Below are 26,755 nucleotides of genomic sequence, written 5' to 3' on the forward strand. Positions count from 1 at the left end.
GACGAGTTGCGAGTGCATGACGTTCAAATCAGATTTGGAGGATCTACGCGTCCGCACTCAAGTCACATCAGTCGAAAGCAGATTGGAAACGACCTCCTATGTGGTTTGGGACAAGTGACACAAATCAGACTTGGAGCGTCCAGACTCATAAAACCAATCTGGATAAAGTCATTAATAGGTCACTAAAGTTCACAAATCAGATTTGGCCTCCTAGTCTGAACATAGCCTTATTCAGCGGGTATCTTGCATGTTGCGTTCAGGTGCACTGTAAAAAACTGCAATTCCATCGCGGGCCACACAGGGGGCGCCCATGCGGCCCGCGGGCCGCCAGTTGAGTATCACTGCAATAAAGTTTCAGGAAACCAGTCTCAGGAAACCATCAGTCAGAATAAGGCAGATCACTGCACTACGATCAACAAAATGACATTGATTCTACAAAATTCTGGAAACAAGTTGATTTGCATTGGAAACGAGTGAAATGATCTATGGCAAAAAAAATTAACTTATAAATTTTTTAGGGCTCAATAATACACTAAACGACTTGTTAAGACCAAGACTTTTTGCAGTGTGCGAGTGTGTGGAAATACTTGAATGTGAAGCAGCGTGTTACTGGAAAAGAGCGTGCATGCTCAGTCAACGTCCCCTGGGTAAATACAAGTTCTAAAACACACACACACACACACACACACCGACCGAGCGGTGATCTGCCTTCACTGAGATGTGCTTGTTGTTCCAGAGTGGCTGACTTCCTCGGCTGGGTGTGTAGTGTACATCTCTATCAAGATGTCTCAGTCTAATCTGCGGTTATGTTTGGATGACCAAAGGCGGATTCCTGGTTACAAGTCACAGCAAGCGAGACAGGAGAGCGCACAAACACAAAAATCATTTTTATTATTAACAACAACCTCCGGAGGCACTTCTGACGCTGTACCAAAAACACCAAGCGGTGAAGGCGCGCCTGTGTGTGCCTGCAGGTGTGTGATTGACTGCAAAGCTGTGGTGTGGAGTTTTATAAACCATGTCTTTGTTGTAGTGGGTTTGGCTCCTTAATGTGACAGTGTTGAGTGTAGTAGACCACATCACAGTCAGCATCAAGGGCTGTTTTCTCCTCTTTGCCACATATGGCAGCTTCTAAACCGGGCCCATCCGCTGACATCTGGTATAATTCAATTATTTTTGTTCGCGTTTAATTTGTCCATTCTTTTCTGTGCCAGATAGCTTATCCAGAGAAAACAGCTACTGGTTATAAAAAAAAATAAAAAATACATGCCAGCGTGGGTGCGTTTGCCAGAATTGGCCAGAGCGAGACCGAACCAGAGAGAGGATTACACTAATACTTTGCCATAGTTTCATAAGCAACATCCACAAATGGTTCCTTCCCTTGTAACTGTTTAAGGAGAGAGAGAGAGAGAGAGAGAGAGAGAGAGATAGATAGAAAGACAAGGGAGAGAGAGAGAACTCTGTCAGCAGTTAGGTAAACGTCAGCCATTATTACTGTCAAAACAACACGTGATGACAGAGAGTGTGTCTCACAAAAACACACATATCATCCAAACCAGAAACCAACAGGTTTCATTCCCTCTTTATTGCTTTGACATCGGCATACATGCCTCTAGGCCACTTCTGTGCGCTGATCTCAGTTTATATAAGCTCTGGTTGTGGGCTAGCTCGAAGCAGGCATGCTACTCCTAAGTCCTCACATGGATGGTTGCCTGGAGTATTTACCCAGCCAACATCCAGGCCTTAACAACTTCCTCCACATGACAACCTCCATTAGAACACCTTGTATTTTTAGACTCCATAAAGCCCCGTGGAACATATTGAAATAAACCAGGTGAGCTTGAAATGTTGGCCGCAATCCCTGATAGGCTAATAATATTTGGTGCCGGGACAAGCATACATAAACATGCGCGCGGGCCGACGTGCACACACTCGCACACACACTCGCACGATGACGCAACGGTGGGTCTGATCCGTCTCAAGCCAATCCAGGCAAGAGTTTCCGGATGGGTGCATTGAGAAGGAGCCCTTGTCCTGGTTTAGTGCTGAACTCATGTATTTGTTTACTATAATCTCCACTCTGATGAATGGAACGACCTCTGGAGTCGGGGGAAAGCAGCCTGTGTTTGTCTACAGACTAGTCATTCAGAATACACTGCCTTCAGACCACTCATCCCAGTGGGCCAAAGCCGCCATGCACCTGCTTTCGTTAGACTGATTTGGACCGTGACTAAACCCAGTCGTAATCCCATCAATTTGTGGAATGCAGCGCCGCCCGAAGGACGGCAGCAGCCGCGGGACGTGTTCGGGAGCAGTGTTGGGCAAGTTACTCCGGAAGTGTAATTAGTTACTTATTACTGATTACTAATTTTAAAAGTAATACAATTACTTTACTTATTACTTGGCTTCAAAAGTAATTAGTTATGTTACTCCTTACATTACTATATTATATTACTATGTTACTTTCACTACCCCTCTCCGAAAAAGTGACGTACAACCTGTTAAGCCAGCTCCTGTTAAAACACAATTCACTTTATTGGAACAATACTTAACTTTACAGGAGGAGTCAATAATTATCCAAACTCCAGACTTTTTATTTATTTGCCTATCTAGGACAAAAACTGAATCGCGTTCTAGCAACGCAGTAGTCTTGCATATAGCCAAACCTATCTCCACACTTCATGTTGGCGCTGTGCTGGAGAAAGTAATGCAGTCACTTGAAGTTACTTAGATTAGTAACTGTAATTACTTTTTGGAAATTGTGATCCCTTATATTTGTTACTGGAAAAAGTAATGGACTCACTGTAACCAAGTTACAGTTACTAAGTTACTGCCGAACACTGCCGCTGGTCTGTGTGATGCTGCCTGTCTGGTTTGTGTGATGCTGCCTGTCTGGTCTGTGTGATGCTGCCTGTCTGGTCTGTGTGATGCTGCCTGTCTGGTCTGTGTGATGCTGCCTGTCTGGTCTGTGTGATGCTGCCTGTCTGGTCTGTGTGATGCTGCCTGTCTGGTCTGTGTGATGCTGCCTGTCTGGTCTGTGTGATGCTGCCTGTTTGGTCTGTGTGAGGCCGCCTGTTTGGTCTGTGTGATGCTGCCTGTCTGGTCTGTGTGATGCTGCCTGTTTGGACTGTGTGATGCTGCCTGTCTGGTCTGTGTGATGCTGCCTGTCTGGTCTGTGTGATGCTGCCTGTCTGGTCTGTGTGATGCTGCCTGTTTGGACTGTGTGATGCTGCCTGTCTGGTCTGTGTGATGCTGCCTGTCCGGTCTGTGTGATGCTGCCTGTCCGGTCTGTGTGATGCTGCCTGTCCGGTCTGTGTGATGCTGCCTGTCTGGTCTGTGTGATGCTGCCTGTCTGGTCTGTGTGATGCTGCCTGTCTGGTCTGTGTGATGCTGCCTGTCTGGTCTGTGTGATGCTGCCTGTCTGGTCTGTGTGATGCTGCCTGTCTGGTCTGTGTGATGCTGCCTGTTTGGTCTGTGTGATGCCGCCTGTCTGGTCTGTGTGATGCTGCCTGTCTGGTCTGTGTGATGCTGCCTGTTTGGACTGTGTGATGCTGCCTGTCTGGTCTGTGTGATGCTGCCTGTCCGGTCTGTGTGATGCTGCCTGTCCGGTCTGTGTGATGCTGCCTGTCCGGTCTGTGTGATGCTGCCTGTCTGGTCTGTGTGATGCTGCCTGTCTGGTCTGTGTGATGCTGCCTGTCTGGTCTGTGTGATGCTGCCTGTCTGGTCTGTGTGATGCTGCCTGTCTGGTCTGTGTGATGCTGCCTGTCTGGTCTGTGTGATGCTGCCTGTTTGGTCTGTGTGATGCCGCCTGTCTGGTCTGTGTGATGCCGCCTGTCTGGTCTGTGTGATGCTGCCTGTCTGGTCTGTGTGATGCTGCCTGTTTGGTCTGTGTGATGCCGCCTGTTTGGTCTGTGTGATGCTGCCTGTCTGGTCTGTGTGATGCTGCCTGTCTGGTCTGTGATGCTGCCTGTCTGGTCTGTGTGATGCTGCCTGTTTGGTCTGTGTGATGCCGCCTGTTTGGTCTGTGTGATGCTGCCTGTCTGGTCTGTGTGAGGCTGCCTGTCTGGTCTGTGATGCTGCCGGTCTGGTCTGTGATGCTGCCGGTCTGGTCTGTGTGAGGCTGCCTGTCCAGTCTGTGTGAGGCCGCCTGCATGCTTCTCAGTTTGAGTTAAGGTTGGAGAAGTTGAAGGATCACTGCTGGCCTAATGCAGCCACACTCAAACATGCTGGCTCCCAGCCACCGAAAACACTCCCATCAAAAACCTCCTGTTGCAGGCATACGCCAAATGCAGAGCTTGGACGCCAAATGACTGACATATTTGGATGTAACACTTTTTTTAAACTTGATTCTTAATTAAAAAGCCTTGAGGCTGCAAATATTCTTGTATTCTCTAGCAGAAGGCATTTCTCACCAAGAATAAAAACTTGACTCCTCCCCCAAGAATCAAATCTAAATCATCTCGTCACCCCCTAATACCATCCTTGTGGGAGGGGGGCAATTGCCCAAATGGAACCCCCCTAAAAAGGCAACATGTCATGCATGGGTCAGTATCACTATAAGGAGCATTTTGTGCCCTTAATATGCAGTAAATCATTCTAATTTCATGTAAATTGTGTCAAAGAATCATGAAACTTCATGAACATGATGATGATGATAACAACAACAACAACAATAGATTCACGGGCGCCTTCAGAAATGTTTCATGTGGGTGGCCAGATGGGGCCACTGAAAATCTTGGGGTGGCACTAATACCACTGGAAGCTATGGATTCTCAGCTTTCATTTGACACATTGGATTTACTGGTGAAAAGAAATCTGCATTTCTGTGACTCTGATCGTCTGAGAGAACCAGACTGAGGCTCAAACTTCACACTTGCTGCTAATTGGCTAATACAAAGCATGCATCCCCCATCTTTGATCTCTCCCTGGCAGACATTGATGAATGCTCCTTTGAGAGGACCTGCGACCACACCTGCATCAACTACCCCGGCAGCTTCGAGTGCCTGTGCCACAAGGGATACACTCTGTACGGCCTCACACACTGTGGGGGTGAGTATCACTCCTGTCTCACAGCAATGTGTCTGACACTATTCTTACTCAAACGGGGGCTCCCCAGGGAACAGTCTTGTCTTCTTTCTGGTTTACTCTGTACAGTGTAAACCAGAGAACAGAGTCGTCTCCGCCCTAGTAGGATTTATGTCACATGGCAATGAGCCATGTCTCTTCGTATAGAGACGAAGTTGAGAGATTTGTCAGCTGGTGTGAGGATAACCACCTGAATCTTAACCTCAGTAAAGCAAGGAGCTTGTCATTGAATTCAGAAAAGAGGAAGACAAGGCTACTCCAGATTCAGATTCAGATTCATTTATTAAGGACTTCACAATAAAGTCAGCAGAATTTGCTTTCGGTACAGCATATTACAGCACATTAGCTACTGTGTCAGCAAAAAACATGGACAGTACAGATATCAGACAGTACACAGACAGTACAGGTATCATATAAAGACAAATATACAGGACATTCAACATGAACAGAAATTGCGGATGGGTATTGCTTCAGGAGTGAGTGGAGTTCAGTGACCTGATGGCAGTGGGAAAAAAGCTGTTTTTGAACCGGGTTGTTTTGGTGGATATGGATCTGTAGCGCCGGCCAGAGGGCAGCAGTTGGAACAGGTGGTTAGCTGGATGAGATGGATCAGAAACTATTTTTGTGCTCTTGTGATTGTGCGTGCGTGCGTGAGTCTAATGATGAGATGGGGTGCCTGTGATTTTTGATGCCTTTTTTATTATGCATTGAAGTTTACTACGTGATTGAAGTTTACTACTCCAATTTTTATTAAAGGCCCACAAGTTGAAATAGTTCCATCTTACAAATATCTGGGTGTCCATCTAGACAAGGACTTGAATTGGAAGGGTAACACAAATGCTGTCTTTAAAAAGGCCCAATCCAGATTGTTCTTCCTCAGGAAGCTTAGATCCTTTGAGGTCAGTAGCAAACTCTTGAATGTTTTTTTTTACCAAAGCATCCTGGCCAGTGTACTGTTCTATGCTGTGGTATGCTGGGGTAACAGCATTACCGTCGAAGATAGAAACAGGATCAAGAAACTGATTAAAAAGGCCGGATCCATAATCGGCATCACTCCTGACTCTTTAGAAACCATTATGGAGAAATGAACCAGGAGGAATATGGGGATATGAATATGTATACTGGTTATTAATGTCAAGATGCTCCACAGAGCGCTTCAGAAGGTCCTTTGTCCCTTCAGCTGTAAAGCTTTCCACAGGTGATTGTGTTGTGAAGTTGAGCATGTATAGTTTTTATTGATTGAGCTAATTTCGGGCCAGAAATTCAGGCCAAAATGATGCCTACAAACACAACCCAAACTATACACTACACACAAACTCATCTAAATTATAATGAAATACTGAGAGACTGTTGGAAAAAAATACTTTTATTAAAGCTTAATCAATTTGTCAGATTCAGTCTTCTTCTGTGTGTGTGTGTGTGTGTGTGTGTGTGTGTGTGTGTGTGTACTTCTTAGCAGATACAGCTTCTTCTCACAGTTCCTCTGTTCTCCACCTCCACACAAAATAAATACAACTATAACCTAAGAGTGAGTTGAGGTTAATGAGGTACCAAATACGTTAAATGAATTAACATTATAAACTGTATGGCAACCAAAATGGCTGGCCACTTAGCATTATGCTAGTATGCATTTGCATATCAACAGACTCATTAACAAACAGCTTAGCACTAGTAGTTTACACCTCAGCTCAGTAGCCCCCTACAGATCACAGGTAACCAATACATTAGATGCAGGGCGTATGATGTTGCCCCCATTCACTTCATAGTAAACTCTGGTTGACGAATGAAAATATAACTTAAAATAAAGACTTCGTTTTTCAACCAACTCAATGATCATGGTGTTTAACACCTACTCACTATAGACAATATAATTCATCTACCTTGGCTCGATGGTGGTCTCTGTTGTCAGTCTGACGCTCCCAGGGAGAAATACAACACTTGCTTGTTATTTCCTGGGTGATCGATCAATTTTCCAGGAGTGTAGAGGAGTAACTTCCTCTAGACATAACCGTATTTTCAAAATAAAGGTTGTATGTTGCATGCATTTCTGATCACCAATACCATTATTATTATCTTTTAGGGCTTTAAAGCATGAATGAGAAATGAATAGAGGTGGGCCAGCTATTCTTATTAAAAAAAATGCATCTTTGAGATCCGGGGCTATTCATAAAAGATCCGGGGCTCTAGCCCCGGAAGCCCAGGCCTAACGACTTCTTTGTATACTTCCCCAGCCCTGACTGGTTCCCGAGCCATAATTTCATGTCTCCTTGGAAATGTAGTACTATCTTATGTGTTTTTATGTACTATATCTGAAGTGTTTTTTATGACCTGTGTTATTTGTCCTTGTATGCTGTTTTTTTTATGTCTATTGTGGCATCTGTTTTTCCTGAGGCATGTGACCAACCCAATGTCCCCTTTGGGGATTAATAATATAGTTAATCTAATCTAATCTTAATCTATTAATCTTAATCTACACACACGCACACGCACACGCACACACACACACACACACACACACTCTGACTAATGCTGTCTTTGGATGTGTCTCAGACATTGACGAGTGCAGCATCAACAACGGCAGCTGTGAACATGGCTGCGTGAACACTCGGGGCGGCTACGAGTGTGTGTGTCCACCCGGGCACAAACTCCACTGGAACAAGAAGGACTGCATTGGTAAGCACCTACTCTGCGTGCGTGCATGTGCGTGTGTCTAGGTGGTTGTCATGGTGATGTGACTCTGTGTGTTCCTCAGAGGCGGTGAAGTGTATGCCCAATGGGAAGCCAGTGCCGCGCGCCCAGCTGACCTGCGCCAAGAGCGCCGGGGTGGAGGTCTGCTCGCTCACCTGCCCCTCCAATGCCCTGTTCCTCGCAGGTACACACACATAGATGCACGCACACGCGCACACGCACACACACACACACACACACACTTTAATACCTTTAAACACACACAGATTACATAAAATGAGATATGCTGGACTGTATTGATCCCTGAGGAGTTATTTTGATTATTGCAGCAGTAAAGGTTATAGACAAAAATATTGGAGTACTGGAGTTCCAAGGGACAGTTGAAAATTAACACTGGCTCATTTAGTAATGTGCATTGTCCCTAAAAAAAAAAGAAAACAAAGCCCCTCAAATAAACAAATAAATTGTTAATGTAAAAAAATAGATTGTCCCTCAAATAAATGAATAAATTGTTAAAGCAGCTACGAGCAACTTTTTCGATTGTTATTAAACAGTATAAATTTAATATCAATGCATCACATCTTACCTCTAATAGTCGACGATACCAACGCAGAGTAGTCTCGCTTGAACCCCGAGTGAATCGGCCAGTGTTAGTGTGTCTGTAGCCAGGGCAGATCAGGAATTGAAATGAAACGGTTTGCAGCAGCCACTTCGGCCATAACCACAAAATAACTTCCAAAAAACCTGTTAGAATATAACGAGAGATGTTCCCGCGAGTATGCGTGGCGTTCACATTGTTTATGTTATGTTGCTAGGCAGCGCAAACGGCGTAAAAAGGCAGCTGCGTTTCACTTCCTGGTTTCACTTCCGCGTTTCACTTCCGGGTTACCCGGTCCGGTCGCTCTAGAGAGCCCCCTGTTGGCGCGAGTTTAGACAGACTATAGACTTAATAATCACCTAAGGGAGCAATCTCAGATACACACGGCTTTGGTCTCGTCGACTATTAGAGGTAAGATGTGATGCATTGATATTAAATTTATACTGTTTAATAACAATCAAAAAAGTTGCTCGTAGCTGCTTTAATGTTGGGAATTCGAACGGTTGCATTTTTTTTTATACTTGAAGTGGCCCCCTTGTAACAAGACTGGACACTCAGCGGCCCCCAGGTAATTTGAGTTTGAGACCCCTGGACTAGAGCATTGGTTCCCAAACTTACAGACAACAGTTTTTACATACACATTAATCCTGAGCAGTTGCCAGATTGGGATCCCGATTTTCAGAAATATCGCGATATTTGGGAAACATCACAATTTTGAACATTTACTTTCAGAGGCTGCAGCAGGCTCAGTTTTAAAGCCAGAGTGAAGTTTCTGGTAGCATATGAAACTAGAAGAATTAAGGAATCAATTTGTACCAACCATGTCATGCTAGCTTGTCAGGAAGGTAGCTAAATAACACTCCAAATCTAGGCTAAATTTTGGCGAGGGAAAACAACTTTTTCAAAGGGGTCCTCTTTTTCACAGCCTAATTTTGGCAGGTGTGTGTGTGTGTGTGTGTGTGTGTGTGTGTGTGTGTGTCCGTGTGTGTCCGTGTGTGTCCATTTATATTGTTATTTAGCCTTTCTGCTGCTATTGCATGGCTAAATCAGCAAATTTTATTTTATGGGGGGGGGGGGGGGGGTATACCCAGCGCTGTTGTAAAAAAAAAAAAACTAAGCAGGACAACTTCACTAATCACCTTGATTGAACGCTTTGTCAGAAATATCGGAAACAGTATGCCACCATTACTGTCTTCCCGCATCTCCTGAAAAAAAAAGTTACTTTAGAAGCCACAATATTGTTATAATATCAACAGGCCAACAGATATCAAAGCTGGTGGGCTTTATGGAAAGGGCGTCACTTGAACTGGTTACAGTTATATCAAATTGGTCATTCAGTGGCGTTTTATGCCCACATAACTAATGTAGCTAACAGCTAACAGCTAGCTAATGCCAGAGGCTAACGCTAGCTATTTACTGTGTACTGTATTTACTAGATATGTGCGATATTTATTGACGATATGTTCATTTTGCGTTATTTAGGCTATTATTCTGACATTTTAGCCGATAAATAACAGCCGATAATACAAGGCCAACATGGCTTTGTTTTGCCTTGGGAGTGGAGCATATTGTCGTCTCGCACTCATGACGTCACGTCTGGTGCCAAGCGGGGGTCCACCCGCTATGCCGACCACCCGCAGTGCCGACAGCCCGCAATGCAGACGTTAGGTTTATGCGTCGGCGGTGGGAGAGGTTAGCTCCAGCCAGTCCACCGACACGCTGCACGCCACCTCGCTCAGCTGATTCTGCTTGTGGGCTATCGGCATTGCGGGCTGTCGGCACTGCGGGCTGTCGGCACATAGACGGGGCACCGCCAGGCGCACTAGAGCAAACCTTGGCTGCCGCCAGTATGGCTGTTTTCCACATACTAGGCATCCTGCACGCTATACGCGCTCGATTCCGCGGCTCGCCCACCCTGCAGCTCGCCGAGCTGGCCCTGCAGCTTGCATATGCAGCTCGGCAGCTCGACCGCTGTGCTCGCCCACCCTGCAGCTCGGGCAGCCTAAGCTGCAGTTTAGGGCAATTAATCTGCCCTAATTTCAAAACCCGGCTCCGTCAGTTCACCCGCACGGATGCTCTTTAAACCCCCTGAAAGTTTCAGCCTGATCGCACCTAAAACGGCATAGCTGTGGCCGAACACAGAACTTGAAACAAACAGTGGACAGAGCCCACATACTCAATTTGATAGATAGATCGATCGATCGCGATAGATAGATACCAAGATAGATTCAGATGATAACAACGCTATTGTAATGTCCCGCACGGGTTCCAGAGGATGGGAAACGTTCACGTTAGCTGTTGTGGCTAGCAAATGTTAGCTCAGCTAGCGCGGCCTACACTCACGCTCCCCATTCGGCAGACAAAACGCTTGTGATCAAACATCCCCGTATTCTAGTGTAGCGGTACAATCCCTGCCTACGAACACGGAGGTTGCACGTTTGCATTCTTGTGTTACCGCCGACTTGGTGGGCCATCCATAGAGGCACAATTGGCTGTTTCTTTAATCTGGTTTTCAGTCAAAAGTAAAACGACACAGATGATGGTTTATAGTGGGACTTTCCATGCCTGTCCATTCACTTCAATAGAACTGGCCCTAATGCAAAATTCAAACAGATCAGTAACATGACAATAAGAGTCTAAATGACTATGCCTTTTGTCATTGTGTTTTATCTGCAGATTAAGCAAGCAGGCATAGGCTTTCGGTTCTATAAGATCCTTCATTTTTTGTATTGACTATAATTTAGTGATACACTTTACGAAAACATTCATGTCATATTATATCAGAAGTGTTCTTTGTTCACAGTAGTGATGTCAGTTAGATGTGGTTACAGTAGGTCAGAGCTATAGGACGAATCAGCGTGACGTCACTGCCACCCAAAAATGCGTAACCCCGTGGCAGTTAACACTTTCAGTGCCACGGCCCTTGGGCAAAAGGTTGCTTGCTGTGCCACATAGGCCGCAATGCATTTTAAAACAGTCATATAATTTCTTTAATAATTACTATGTAAACACTGAACACGCACAAATAACGATGAGACTCTCTTCTATCACCTGCAAAAAAAAGTTTATTGATCCCATTTTCCGTTCTTTAGTTATGAGCCGGAGAAGATAGCTTGATCGAACGAAAAACAGAGCTTTTTTTCTACGAGCTGAGATAATGAGCCTTTTGTGAAATTAAACATTTCAAGCACATCACTGACTCTGAAGCTAATTTTCTGATGTAGTCACACCTCAAAAATAATTTCCTTCAATAAAACAGTGAAGGCAAGGGAATTTTGTTTGGAAGAATAATATTTTTAGCTGAAACCAGCAGCGCTGGCGCCTGCATGCGCTGCTGGTTGCAGCTTCTTGCTGATCTTTTGCTGCTGGTGGGCATCGGATATTCTGGCTTGCGTTTGCCAACCCTGTCCTGCTGTCTGGGTCTGTGTTGTGTACTTGGCTCTGCGTGCCCACCTCCCCCCCTCCTCCTCCCCCCCCCCCCCCCCCCCCCCCGTTGTGGGAGGAGTGTCTCTCTGCTCTGCTGTTTTCTCGTTTTCTCTGCCTGTGCTCAGCACTGAAAAAGTCAGCTAGATCCTGCTTTTTTACAGCCGCGTGTACCAGCTCCCATGCTTCGAGTTGAGAATAATAACAAATCCACGGCTGATCATGTGTTGCAGCGGACACGGAGGCTGTTGCAGCGGACATCGAGGTGCTCAATTGTGATAGCAGATTGGCTGCTGCAGGGGCACAGCTAAACGTTGCTTCAATGAAGCCGCTGCATACGGACGGATGCGATGCGATTTCCTTCCCCCCAATGACTTCTTCTGTGTGTTTCACTCCACGTTCTCTCATCTGGAGAGCGCTGTCGCCACCTAAGGGTTCTGTAAAATAGGTTAGACACATTCAATACCTCTGAATATTGTAAGAGGCGATGTAAGAGGCATAGATCGACACCCCCCCGTCAAAAAAAAAAATCGAGTTATGACGCCATTTGGCGTCGCTGGCACTGTACGGTAAATTTCTAATGACGCCATATGGCGTCGCTGGCACTGAATGTGTTAACTAGTATGAGTTGTGCCAAACAAACATTAATATCTCAAAAAATATACATCATCACAGGATGGGTTTGATGGCCAATAATTTATGTTGGAAATGTCAGGCAGAGACGGGAACGTTTCTACATGCAATATGGGAGTGCAAACCCGTTTTGGGAAAAAGTAATAGAATACATAGGGAAATGGTTGGGTTCGGAGGTGCCTGTGTCACCAAGGTTATGCCTGTTGGGGGACCAAACAGAAGTGCCAAATATATCGAAGTACGACTTTGCAGTGATAAATGTAGGCGTGGTCACGGCTGCCAGAATGATTCTCAGATTATGGAAAAGTCCATCCTCTCCAGATTTAAAAAAGTGGGTAGAATTCATGTTAGAAGTACGGTAGTATCATATGAACACATGTTGGCAAGAGTCAATGATAGAAATGAGGATTTCAAAATGGCATGGGACCGCTTCTTTGCTCATAGCACGACTGGGACACTGTGATGTGGCTATATTATATTATATTGCTTTAATTATTTTATTTATTTTTTGTTGTGAATATATCACAGAACCAAGTATGTTCATTTATTACAGGCCTGGAAATGTATAAGTGAAAGTACAATGTTTGTTTATGTTTATGCTGTCTATGTGTGTAAATAAATAAAAAGTTTATTTACAAAAAAATATATATATACATCACATCGCTTATATTTTGACATTGTGAGTGAGAGCAGAATTAGCCCCAAGAGTTTGATGTATATATGCATGTCGTGTTAAAGTTGTGTTAACTGTCGCAGTTTTTAAATTGTAAACAGTCAGCCGGCTAGAGTCAGAAGCTCAAACTCAGGCTCCATAGGGTTCCATTGCCACCCAGTGACGCGGTTTGTTTACCAATGTAGCGCTTTCTTCGTATCTGCGTAGCCTGAGATACAGCGCCCTGAGTCCTTTAACTTAAAATTTCCCTATTTATATGGTAAAGTATGGACTTATGTCAATAAGTGGACTTATGCTCAATAACTTAAATTTGAGCGTATGACAGTGTAGCTGTGATTTTAAACTTTACCCTTATACCATAAACCCTCTGATTTTAAACCCTTCTATTTATTTATGAAATTGACAAGGAGGAAAATGGTATAGTAAAAATATATTTATTACAATAATCTGGATTTAAATAAAATAAATGAAATACAATGGCATTAGTTCACCCTGAACACTTTGTGTTCTTTTAGCACCTAGTTATAGGTTAAACAAAATTATACAGGCTTCACTATCCTGGTATTAGCCCAAATATGTGAATTAAAATACCAAAATAATTTAATAATTTAAACCTCTTTTGTTATATCTTATTACTTTTTAAAGCTACCACCAAATAATGATCAGCTAATATTGACGTCTAGAGTATTAATTAGCTTTCCTGAATAAATCACAAACAACCTGGTAACTTAGCTACTGTACATGTGTGGGCCCACAACATAAATACACAACAGCCGGCAATACAAAAAGAAAAGAAAATAAACCCCCTCGTTGCAGGCCTGCTGCTTGGGTGCTGTGTTTGAGTTAGGTTTCTTCACTCTCCCGAGCAGTGCATGGTTTGAGTTACTCACGCGAAATGAAAAGTCACAGAAACGGTCTCCTCTTTACTGTCTGAGCAAATGGTCCCCCTCTCATGGAATTAACACAGTCCGGGTGGCAGTGGCGATGTAGAGAGAAACGGCTGGTCTCTCCCTTCCCACGCTGCCAGAGGTGCAACCGAGGATCCGCCCGGTGCGCTTTCTGGGGTAGATGTGCCTGACTGGAGCTCCCACGAAGCCAGAGGTGCAACCGAGGATCCGCCCGGTGCGCTTTCTGGGGTAGATGTGCCTGACTGGAGCTCCCACGAAGCCAGAGGTGCAACCGAGGATCCGCCCGGTGCGCTTTCTGGGGTAGTCCACGCTTCAGTCGGCTTCATGAAGCATTAAGCCTCGCTAGCCTAGCATGCTAACTAGCCTTAGCGGAGCAGCAAAACTAAATTGAGATGGGCTCCCAAAAGTCTGATAGTCTGGCCCAAAACCTTTTACTGGAATAAAGGCTCGTCACAACTATGTAAGACTACATATAGCTTACTTATTTATTGCACTTCGTTCACTAGCTGGTCGCTACGTGAGGAGAAAAAATGCCAGGTTGCACACCCAGAGACGGTGATCAGAAAGGACGCACGCTCACCCAGGCACGCTCACCCAGGCACGCTCAATGCTCTTTTCTTCAACCCGCCCCTTCACCAATCACAACCAATCACAACACCAGAAAGGTGATGGCCATCTACATAAGCCTATCAGTAGAGATAAAAATGCAGGCAAGATAGGCTGTCAACAACCTAGGATCTGTTGTTACTTTCTTAAGAGTGGAAGTCTATTTCTTCTTCTTGACTTTTATAGCCGCTGACAAACAACGTTATGTTGCATTACAGCCACCAAATGGAATGGCGTGTGGATCGTGATTAACGTAGCTTGCAAACTAGGAGCACTGATTTGCCAAACCTGATTGCTTGCAGGCTACGCAATTTCTTCTGATTTTACTTTGTAACTAAGATGCTTGGGGGAAATGTAGTGGAGTAAAAGTATCCATTTTATTTGGGAAATGTAGTGGAGTAAAAGTGAAAGTTGACAGAAATATAAATACTCAAGTAAAGTACAGATACTCAGAAAAAATACTTAAGTACAGTACTTAAGTTTCAAGTTTCAAGTTTTATTTGGATCCCCATTAGCTACAGCAAAGCTGCAACTATTCTTCCTGGGGTCCACCAATTATTAGTATTAGTATTAGTAAGTATTTATACTTAGTTACATTACACCACTGCCTACTAACCCAAGGCTAGGCTAAACAAGGCTTGAAACAAAGATTACGGGAGAACTGATTGGTGGGGAGAACTCAGGTAATGGGGCAGACTAACGAGGACACATAGGCAACAGGTGGGAGGAAAAGACAGAGACTAATAATAACAAGGAATAAACATAAGAACAAACTCCTTTCTCTACAGTATAAGACTAAAGGTCCACTGAGTCTAGATCGATCCCAGCTCCTAAGGAATTACACACATGATCATAACAGAGCAGGCCACACCCTGGCCTGGGTGTTACAACCAATGGTCCACTCGATGATTGTGGGGCATGACATCATCAGTGGGTATGACATCATCAGTCACCACTGGCCACCACTTGACGGTGATGATGACATCATCGCTCTGGCCAAAACTTGATGATTGTGGGCCATGACATAATCAGTGAGTATGTGTATGACATGATCAGTCGATGGCGTTTGCATGCTCATTTGATGGATTGTGTTAGATTTTTTACCTAAAGGCCCAGAGGTTGTTTTTGTCCCTGTTGTCTGTCTGTCTGTCTGTCTGTCTGTCTGTCTGTCTGTCTGTCTGTCTGTCTGTCTGTCTGTCTGTCAGCAGGATACTACTCTATATCAAAAAGTTATGAACGGATTTGCACGAAACTTGGCAGAAAGGTTAGTCATGGGCCACCTTAGAAGTGATTAACTTTCCACGGCCACTAGCCAAAAGGGGGCGTGGCAATGGTCGTGGCCAATCACAAAAAACCGCCTAAGTTCCAAACGGATTCACATAAAATGGCCTAAAAGGTAAATGGCCTGCATTTATATAGCGCTTTTATCCAGTCAGTAGGTACATTCACCCATTCACACACCGATGGCGGCAGGTTACCACGCAGGGTGTTGGCACACACAACGGGAGCAATTTGGGGTTCAGTGTGTTGCCCAAGGATACTTCGACATGCAGACTGGAGGAGCAGGGAATCGAACCACCGACCTCTTTTATCCAAAGCGATTAGTGGACGACCCGCTCTACCTCCTGAGCTACAGCCGCCCATGACACGTCGTGGTGGAGGTATGCACTCTACCGACTACAGAGTGCACTCTACTTTACAATTATAATAGTGTGTTCGTGTGGGATGCTGCGGCCTGCGGAACACCACCTTATTATATTAGTAAGAACATTTAAGATCTTAAATGATAGGGTTAGGGTTAGGGTTAGGGTTATCGTCGCTGTCGGGCGGAAACCTTGTATCTCCAAAACAGCAACTTTTCAGGAAATGAAAAAAACCCTGTGTTCTTAAAATAACAACACCACGTCGTCAAAGTTGGCACATGTCTTTATTATTGTCAGTTACTCGCTGGATGTGTCATTACATTATTAATATCTTACCTGAATAAGCTCAAATGGTGTTACAGGATTATTATTCGAGGCACTTTCTCTGGGGCAAGCAGCCTCATGTAGCCGCACCCCTTCTGGAGCACACAGCCGCAGATATGTCCAGGCAGCTCCTCCAGCAGCGACCTCAAGCCCGCTCCCACGCCGAGTTAGAGGCACTGTCTCAGTGGAACATAGCCTCTCACTAACACTAACATTAGTCTCGTCAGAAACCACTTTGATCTGCATAGTTTAAATGAGTTTGCAGCCTAGGAATAATTCGAAAACATTTTATTGATCTATTTACGTCAGACGAAGCCAGAAATAAACAAAACAAAGTCAGAAATAAACTGTGCCGTTCGGTTCTGCTTTACCGTGTCTGCTTTCCGGGTATTTTCCTCCTGCCTGGGGCCTTGAGACGGAGGTAGGGGCGGAGCTTCGAGGTTTGAGGGACAGTTTGAGGGTGAATTGAGTTACGAGACTTAGTCACAAGATCATTTTAATGCTTTTCCACTGGTAACATTTTGTAAAACCCACAGACAGATGTGAAGGGTGACCAATGGCATTGATTTATGACAAAAAATAAAAATGACAAAAAATAAAAACCTCTGCCTGACAGCAACGATATGTAAGATAATCCTACTAATATATAACTAGAAATATTGCGTGCTTTGGGCACTCATTTCTAGCGGCTCACCAGCAATTGTGCACTCTCCCGTATTATAGTGGTGGGTGTGTGATTGACAGGAGAGATTATCAGAGGGGCAGAGTTTTTACCTCCATCATTAGGCTCAGGACAGAAGACTGGGTAGAGTTTCTCAGTGAAGGTGCAGCCAGTAAAGGAGTAGATAATAGCTGCAGCATCTACGTCATAAAAGGAGACCAGACCTTCCTCATAATCCACAAAGACCCCCACCTTCTGAGGCTTCCTTTTCAGAGAGAGGGGGACAGAAGGGCCAGCAGCAGCTATGTACTCATTTCCATTCGTCAAACATACAGACCAGACGCCTTTCTCTGGGCTCTGTGTGACATCTCCCTTCCTGTTGATCGACCCTCTGGCCACTCCTAAATCCCACTCAGTCTTCCCTTTAACCTGAACCTCGTAGTAAAAGCTTCCTGAAGAGAAGCTCTGCTTTCCTAAGACGCAGGGACAAAAAAATCTCTCCGGGTTGTCTGGGAGATTCTTCCATACATCACCATGATGTACTTGTTTCCCATCATCAGACAGGATGAGTTTAGGATGTGCTGTATTAGGATCCAGAGTCACATCCACTGCATACTGCTGGACCCTCTTCAGCTCAACCTCAAGAAGCTTATCTATCTCTTTCCTGAGAGTCTCCTCCAGCTGATCCACAGCTCTCCTCACAGTCCCCTCATATGATGAGTGGACACTGACCTCTGTCCAGTCCTTGGTGTGTGGAGGAGTGTTCAGGGATGGGAAGCTTTGGAGGAGGTAGAGGTGGTATTCAGTGCGTGAGAGCTGCTCCACCTCAGCGGTTCTCTTCATCAGCTCAGAGATTTCCTGTTCCAGCTCTTTGATGAAGCCTTCAGCCAGTTTCTCTGTTGTTTTCTGCTTCTCTTCGATCGTCTCAATGAGCTCAGCCTGGCCTCTCTCCACAGACTGCATCAGAGCAGTGAAGACACACACACTGTCTGCTATCTCTCTGTCTGCATCTTCCTTGCTGAGCTCTACTGACTGTTTGATCTCATGAATCTTCAGTTGTCTCTCCTGGATCATCTGCTGGATTTCAGCCTCTGTCTTAGGCCTACTACTCACTGACTTTCTAAACTGAGCAGCCATCTCAGATATGAAAGTATTGACCCGCAGCTTAGGTCTTCTGTCAAAAACCTCTTTACACATGGGACACTGGCATGGAGCATTAACATCCATGTGATGTGTGATACAGCTTTTGCAGAAGTTGTGTCCACACGGTATGGTGACTGGATCAGTGAACACATCCAGACAGATGGAGCACAAAAACTGCTCTTCAGATAGGAGACAGCTGGCAGCAGACATATTTAGACACCAGTTAGCTGAGTCATACCTCAGCGGGAAGGTTATATGGAATCACCGATTACATCACAATTCAGTCTTTGACATCACTAATGATAATTAAGGAAGGAGTCTGGAGCAACTCGGGCCGGTATATACCCTTATACTCTGCACCTTAAATAAAAGGCATCCTATGGCCCGAGTTGCTCCAGACTCCTTCCTTAATTGGGATTCTGCGTCCCTCCTGTGATGCACCTGACCTGCCTGTCTTTATAGCTGAAGCGCGGTGGGATTCTCTTTTTGACATCACTAATGATGTCACAATGTCTATGACATTATCAGTGGGTATGGCATCATCAGTGATTTATGTCATCACAGACAGACATACCAACAGAGATGCATGCTTTTTACGGCGTGACCACTAGGTGCCAAGGTGTCTGTCTTTCTATTATGTCTGTATGTATGTTCTCCTGAAAGAAAGAAAGAAAGAAAGAAAGAAAGAAAGAAAGAAAGAAAGAAAGAAAGAAAGAAAGAAAGAAAGAAAGAATGAAAGAATGAAAGAAAGAATGAAAAAGAAAGAAAGAAATGTGATGTTGTCCAGGCAAGCAGTTGGCCAAGTCTCTACTATAGTCATGTCATATATCACCTATGATTTCATAATGATGTCATAATGTGAGGTGTACATTATTTCTATGTTCACACTCGAGCTCATTGACGCACCATGATGACATCACAATTGCTCAAGTGAGATTACTGACAGCACTGTCATCACTCATAAAATTGAGTAAGTGGACTCTGTCTACGATTTTGGTGACACGTTGACTGAAGACATCATCGAGTGCTCGGATGTCACAATGTACTGTATATGACATCAGTGATGTTACTCGAGCACTCGATGTGATCAGTGATTGTCACTTGAGCAATTGTGATGTCACTGATGATGTCACAATGTCTATGACATGCGAAGTTGAGCAATTGTGCACTGAGTGATGTCACTCGAGCACTCCAGATGTTAACACTGATGGTCACTCGAGCAATTGTGGTGTCATCAGTGAGTGATGTCATCAGTGATGCGGAGTTGGGCAATTGTGCGCTGCGCATGCCAATAGGTCAGGTGAGGCCACGCAGCAGCCGAGATGCGTATGCGAGCCCGCACAGCGTGTGAGCTGCAGGGTCTGCATGGCGGGCGAGGCCGAGCAGCGGCCGAGCTGGCGAGAATCGATGCCTATCTTAACAAGGCTAGGTCGAAACCTAGCATATGGTGAGAGAGAGAGGAAAGAGTAAACAGCACCACAAGCCAGTATGCAAGACCACAAAATGGGAAGCATGCGATCCCCTTTGTACCACTACAAACCATGGGGTCCACCCGCTATGCCGACCACCCGCAGTGCCGACAGCCCGCAATGCCGACGTTAGGTTTAGGCGTGGGGGGTAGGAGAGGTTAGGTGTTTAGGGTTAGGGTCTGGGGGAGGTTAGGTTTAGGCGTGGGGGGTGGGAGTGGTTAGGTGTTTAGGGTTAGGGTCTGGGGGAGGTTAGGTTTAGGCGTGGGGGGTGGGAGAGGTTAGGTGGTTAGGGTTAGGGTCTGGGGGAGGTTAGGTTTAGGCGTGGGGGCTGGGAGAGGTTAGCTCCAGCCGGTCCACCGACACGCTGCACGCCGCCTTGCTCAGCCGGTTCTGCTTGTGGGCTATCGGCATTGCGGGCTGTCGGCACATAGACGGGGCACCCAAACCATATATAAGCCAAACCATGTGCACACCTAGTTTTAGCAGTATACCACCTGACGTGGAAGAAAGCTCTTATCCACCAGTACCCCACACAGCAGCTGCGACGAAGGTGGAGGCGGACACCCGACAACCCACCCAGAGTCAGGACGCGCTGGCCCGGCCCAGCTGCGAGTCGGTGGCCGACCAAAGGGTAAAAACGTTAAACAGTAGCCTACTCGCTGACAACAACAATGATCTGAGATGGCACAATAATGCTGGCAAAATGCTGGCAAAATTAGCACAGCCAGAATACAATAATGTATAAAACACTCGAAAGAAATTAAGCCCTATAGGAAACAGTGGCCCCACATTCTGCTCTTTTGTCTGCCCGTCTGGATTGAAAGGAAAAACCAATTCCATTACAATTCAAGAATATTTAACAGTATAAATCAAATAAAACACCCAAAACACATACTTGGTAAATGCCACGATTGGGCCAAAAGGATAAGTCTCTCCCAGTTCTCGTCCTACAATTCTGTGGGCACAGAGAGATAATTTCGAACAACCATAAACACACATGACAGAGCGTTAATGTTAATTCCATCGGGGCATACCAGTTAAGCTGTCTTCACACCGAGATATTTATTTTTCGCTCTCGACATGTGGGGGCTATAACGTTACGCAATGTCATGATGTTTGTCCACTACGAGCCACCGTAGATTCTGAAGTGTGCCTTCATTACTACTATCAAATTAGTAATGATGTTGTAATTTCCACTACTGTCTGATGTGAACCAAAGTGCCCTTCTGGGACATGTATTAAACTGATTGATTGATTGATTGATTGATTGATAGATGTTTACAAGCTAAGCCTATCAGCGTGCTCCTAATGCGAGCTCCATACCGGTAGTACAGACTTCACTTCATGTCAGCTGTCAGCCTGTCAATGCGGTTTGTTGCCACAATAAACCAGCGGTTTGTTCCAAGCCAGTGTGATCCTTGACTCACTCTCACACGGCAGCCAATCAGCGTTGAACAGCGAGCGACTGATGCCAGCGTATTTTCGCTCGGGTTGGGATATTTCATTTCGAGCAACGAGCGTATTTTCTCCCTATCTGTCGCTCGGACGCCCAGCGATTTTTCTCCCGGGCGAATATACGCTCAATCGCTCGTTTGCATTGACTTTGTATGTAAACTCGATGCCAGCAAAAAACTTTAATAGGTCGGTGTGAACGCAGCTTTACAAACTGCGGAGTGAATCAACTGGATCAGCTCTCCACTTTCCTTTCTACTCTGCGGGCACAGAGAGGGAATTTAAAACAAACAGAGCCACATATGATGACATCAATACACAAAACTATCGAGGCATAGCCTACCGGTTACATGAACGGAGCAATGTCCAGCCTCGGACCTATCGCTCGGCTGTGAAAGAGTCCCTGCCGTGCCCTGTGCAAGAGAGACAGCATAAAATGACAGACCTGTCAGGTGAGCTTCTCTGTCTGTCTGTGAAGACATTAGGAATCAGATACCTTTCTTGCTACCTCCACACCTGGAGCAGTGAACGTCAGAGCGGGGCAGGGACTGATTAAGACTCATTATACAACAGTTAGTTCCAGCCGAGCAATTTGATTGGACAAGAGGGATCCTACCAGTGCCGATATTTCATGATAACGCACTGGCGCTTCACTGTGTGTAGATTACTCCGCTTCACAGCTGCCCTAATCAACAAAACGCTTCACAGCTGTACAGTAGACAGTAGTAAAGTAGACAGCCTGCAGTTAATTAGGCTGATTAGGCTACATTTTCGGCAAAGCAGAAAGCTGAGGACTATTTTTGTTGGCGGAGGAATAAATAGAGAAATCATATATTTTCTCAGCTTTTTGTCATTCTTTTAATCAGCTTTGTTTAATAGAACTGTTGTATAAAAGCAATATCACACTCGAGGTCGTGCCGTTGTTGTCTAATATCGGCACTGCTGTGATTATCTTCGGCACTCGGCCTGCGGCCTCGTGCCTACAACCGAATCATATTATTAGCCAACAACAGCACTCCCTCTCGTGTGATATTGCTTAATTGACAATTGGACTTCTTGTGATTTCCCCAGGACGCTTCAAACACAAGGAGACAGAAAGTAAATGCTGGAAGAACGCTGGTCCGGCCGCAATATGCAATTAAGCAGATTGAAAGCAACGTTAGCTCAGCAGCTGGCGCTAGCTTGATAGCTACCAGCTAACAAGTTGGTCCACACGCAATATTCAATTAAGGAGATTGAAAACAATGTTAGCTTATTAAGCAGATTGAAAACAATGTTAGCTCAGCAGCTGGCGCTAGCTTGATAGCTAACAAGTTAACAAGACACGTAGGCCTACTGCGATAAAAGCACTCACCAGAAATATTAGGGGGCACGGTGGCTCAGTGGTAGAGCTGTCGCCTCGCAGTCAGAAGGTCCTGAGTTCGATTCTCGCCTGGGACACTGTGGGTGCTGTGGTTGTGTTCCCCCCATATCTTCAGTGCCTACTGCCCAGGTGGGGTATCTCGTCGTAAGGGCCTTTCTCTCTGTGTGGAGTTTGCATGTTCTCCCCGTGCTCCCCCAGGGGGTTCCTCCGTATATAACCCCCCCCACTAAAAACATGCAGAAGATCAGATCGTCATCGTCATCCGACCAGTGACGACAACATCCGAAGTTGGTCCCCGGGCGCTGTACGAGAAAGCGACCACTGCTCCTGGCCTGCCCCTCGGAGGAAAGGACATGCCTGGATGGGTTAAATGCAGAGGACACTTTTCACCGGCCACCGTCAGCATGAGTGTGTTGTGGCCGCATGCATGTGTTGTGGTGTTCGTGTGACAATAAAAGACGGGGCTTGTCCCGTTACGAGAGAGAGTTTTTTATTAAGTGTGTAACCAATCTGCTCCCCTCTGTTGCATAGTTTTTCCATGATTAGTTGCCTAAAAAGGAGCGGCCGACAACAGCGCCTTGGCGCCCATCTTTCTGTCCTCATTGAAAACAGTGATAGTTTCTCCATGATTAGTTGCCTAAAAAGGAGCAGCCGACACCAGCGCCTTGGTGCACAACTTTCTGTCCTCACGGCCATTAGGCTAATGCAGTGGTATTGGAAACATACACTTACCATGGCAACAACTTGAAAGTGGAGTACAGCGGTGACCAGTGAGCGGACCAGAAAACGGAGGGTGTGCAGACCAGGATTACCGTGGCAACAGCACGACAGACCAGGATCAGCACGCAGGTGGTTCACCAGATAGGCACGCAAAGCGTCTGGACGAGTGGAGATGACGGGCCGTTGGCGCATGCGCACACCGGCCAAAAATGACAAAATACACTGGAGGGGGGGTTAGGGTTAGGGTCCAGAGGTGTCATCACTCTCTGTAATGAATGGAAGACAAATCAATGGAGACACTGGGCCCTATATTCCCAAACGCGCGAATTAGCGCTTGCGTGGCTTTTTACGCACAGCGCAGCACAATTTGCAGGCATGGCCAAGTGCTCTGCTATTCTCCGTGCACCGCAAAATGCCTGTGCGCTCCGCGCTAAAGCAGTAAATGGCCATGCTTAAAGCAACAATTATTCACAGGTGTGGCCATGTGCCAGCTGGGTTCATATCAATAAACCTATCAAAGTCACCTATCCCATCCCCTTTAAAAGCCAGCGTTAGCAGCTGGAGCGGGGCAGAGAGAGAGAGAAAGACAGACAACATGGCCAGCAGAATGACGATTCACTGACCAGGAGATGGACGTTCTCGTGCTCGAGGTGGTATGCCCTTCCACAATCAATTCTGAATAGCTACACCTACCCACACCTGCAGATCCCGCTGCAAAACTGGATGGTATCATGCCAGGACCGCTAATTGACACTTGCGTGGGGCGGACTGCTATCTTCCCTGCCTTAAGGCATGCGCAAACATGTGCGCAAGCGCAAACAGGGGATAGCGCCTGTACCAAGATAGGGCCCACTGTTTCTTCCCTTTTCAAGGACTTTATGTTGTTCGCCTTGCATCATCTTCTTCCTATATACAATATTCACATACTGTCGGTATACAATCATACTCCATAGTAACTGTACATAAATGACAAGAGAAAGAACAGAAAACAACAGGAACAGCTTGTGATTACTCAGTAACTAACTACCAGTTATTCTAAAGCTCTAGTTATTACATCTGACTTCTGTGGATAATACTTATTTCCAGTCGTCATGAATGGCCTGTTTATAGTTAGAAGAGATGAGGTTAGGGGGGTCCGTGGGTCTAATGGGGACTAAGTTAGGGGGGTCTGTGGGTGTAATGTGGACTAAGTTGGGAGGGTCCCTGGGTCTAATGTGGACTAAGTTGGGGGGGGTCCGTGGGTCTAATGTGGACTAAGTTGGGGGGTCCGTGGGTCCAATGTGGACTAAGTTGGGGGGTCCGTGGGTGTAATGTGGATTAAGTTGGGGGGTCTGTGGGTCTAATGTGGACTAAGTTGGGGGGGTGCGTGAGTCTAATGTGGACTAAGTTGGGGGGTCCGTGGGTCTAATGTGGACTATGTTGGGGGGGTCCGTGGGTCTAATGTGGACTAAGTAGGGGGGGTCCGTGGGTCTAATGTGGACTAAGTTAGGGGGTCTGTGGGTCTAATGTGGACTAAGTTAGGGAGGTCTGTGGGTCTAATGTGGACTAAGTTGGGGGGTCCGTAGGTCCAATGTGGACTAAGTTGGGGGGTCCGTGGGTGTAATGTGGATTAAGTTGGGGGGTCCGTGGGTCTAATGTGGACTAAGTTGGGGGGGTCCGTGGGTCTAATGTCGCTGCTCCGTCGCCTACAGCTGGTTCAAATTGCGGCTGCTCGACTCCTTGCTGGCACCAAGAAGCGCGATCACATCACCAATCTTGGCCTCATTCCATTGGCTCCCGGTCCGCTTCCGCATTGATTTTAAATTACTGCTGTTTTTAAAGCACTAAACGGGCTGGCCCCACGGTACCTCGCCGAGCTCCTGAGCCTTGAGGTCAGCTGACCAGCTGCTGCTGGAGGTCCCTAGGACCAGGCTCAAGACTAGAGGGGACAGAGCCTTCGTTATAGCAGCTCCTAGGCTCTATAGCCTCCCCCTCCACATTAGATCAGCCCAGAGCCTAGTGGCTTTTAACACATTCAGTGCCAGCGACGCCATATGGCGTCATTAGAAATTTACCGTACAGTGCCAGCGACGCCAAATGGCGTCATAACTCGATTTTTTTTTTTTGACGGGGGGGGTGTCGATCTATGCCTCTTACATCGCCTCTTACAATATTCAGAGGTATTGAATGTGTCTAACCTATTTTACAGAACCCTTAGGTGGCGACAGCGCTCTCCAGATGAGAGAACGTGGAGTGAAACACACAGAAGAAGTCATTGGGGGGAAGGAAATCGCATCGCATCCGTCCGTATGCAGCGGCTTCATTGAAGCAACGTTTAGCTGTGCCCCTGCAGCAGCCAATCTGCTATCACAATTGAGCACCTCGATGTCCGCTGCAACAGCCTCCGTGTCCGCTGCAACACATGATCAGCCGTGGATTTGTTATTATTCTCAACTCGAAGCATGGGAGCTGGTACACGCGGCTGTAAAAAAGCAGGATCTAGCAGACTTTTTCAGTGCTGAGCACAGGCAGAGAAAACGAGAAAACAGCAGAGCAGAGAGACACTCCTCCCACAACGGGGGGGGGGGGAGGAGGAGGGGGGGAGGTGGGCACGCAGAGCCAAGTACACAACACAGACCCAGACAGCAGGACAGGGTTGGCAAACGCAAGCCAGAATATCCGATGCCCACCAGCAGCAAAAGATCAGCAAGAAGCTGCAACCAGCAGCGCATGCAGGCGCCAGCGCTGCTGGTTTCAGCTAAAAATATTATTCTTCCAAACAAAATTCCCTTGCCTTCACTGTTTTATTGAAGGAAATTATTTTTGAGGTGTGACTACATCAGAAAATTAGCTTCAGAGTCAGTGATGTGCTTGAAATGTTTAATTTCACAAAAGGCTCATTATCTCAGCTCGTAGAAAAAAAGCTCTTTTTTTCGTTCAATCAAGCTATCTTCTCCGGCTCATAACTAAAGAACGGAAAATGGGATCAATAAACTTTTTTTTGCAGGTGATAGAAGAGAGTCTCATCGTTATTTGTGCGTGTTCAGTGTTTACATAGTAATTATTAAAGAAATTATATGACTGTTTTAAAATGCATTGCGGCCTATGTGGCACAGCAAGCAACCTTTTGCCCAAGGGCCGTGGCACTGAAAGTGTTAAAACCCTGCTCAAAACACACCTTTTCTCCCTGGCCTTCGACCAGAGTTGAGCCTGCCTCCCGGCAACCTACATTGTCTGTCATTCTTGGTTTTTATTGATTGTATCTGTTGCACCTTGTATTGCACCTTGCTCTGTAGCAGTTGTATTTGTACTTGTTGTTTTCCATATTTTAGTGTCTTTTAATCTGTGAAGCACTTTGGTTGGCTTCTAGTCGTTGTAAATGTGCTC

The 26,755-nt window shown here is 45.9% G+C and overlaps 3 protein-coding genes across 4 annotated transcripts in view; 2 read left to right on the plus strand and 1 right to left on the minus strand.

The window, feature by feature from the left end:
* The window catches only part of scube1 (signal peptide, CUB domain, EGF-like 1), a 591,791-nt gene that overhangs the window by 494,675 nt on the left and 70,361 nt on the right, over nucleotides 1-26,755 (plus strand). For both annotated transcript variants that reach the window (XM_083632214.1, XM_083632215.1), the window contains 3 exons: nucleotides 4,933-5,049; nucleotides 7,636-7,758; nucleotides 7,838-7,957. In XM_083632214.1, the coding sequence (XP_083488340.1) occupies nucleotides 4,933-5,049; nucleotides 7,636-7,758; nucleotides 7,838-7,957 (360 nt within the window). The remainder of the gene's footprint in view (nucleotides 1-4,932; nucleotides 5,050-7,635; nucleotides 7,759-7,837; nucleotides 7,958-26,755) is intronic.
* mpped1 (metallophosphoesterase domain containing 1) overlaps nucleotides 1-26,755 on the plus strand; it is a gene marked incomplete at both ends in the record, with an annotated part of 437,213 nt that overhangs the window by 103,579 nt on the left and 306,879 nt on the right. The gene's annotated exons all lie outside the window — the stretch shown is intronic.
* LOC310791138 (E3 ubiquitin-protein ligase TRIM39-like) lies at nucleotides 17,264-18,595 on the minus strand (the record flags this gene model as incomplete). Its single annotated transcript, XM_083652835.1, has 1 exon — nucleotides 17,264-18,595. One exon carries the CDS (start codon nucleotides 18,593-18,595, stop codon nucleotides 17,264-17,266), a length of 1,332 nt encoding a protein of 443 aa, XP_083508961.1.

This window comes from Poromitra crassiceps (assembly GCF_964638095.1).
Source record: "Poromitra crassiceps genome assembly, chromosome: 2".
Lineage (NCBI taxonomy): Eukaryota > Metazoa > Chordata > Actinopteri > Beryciformes > Melamphaidae > Poromitra > Poromitra crassiceps.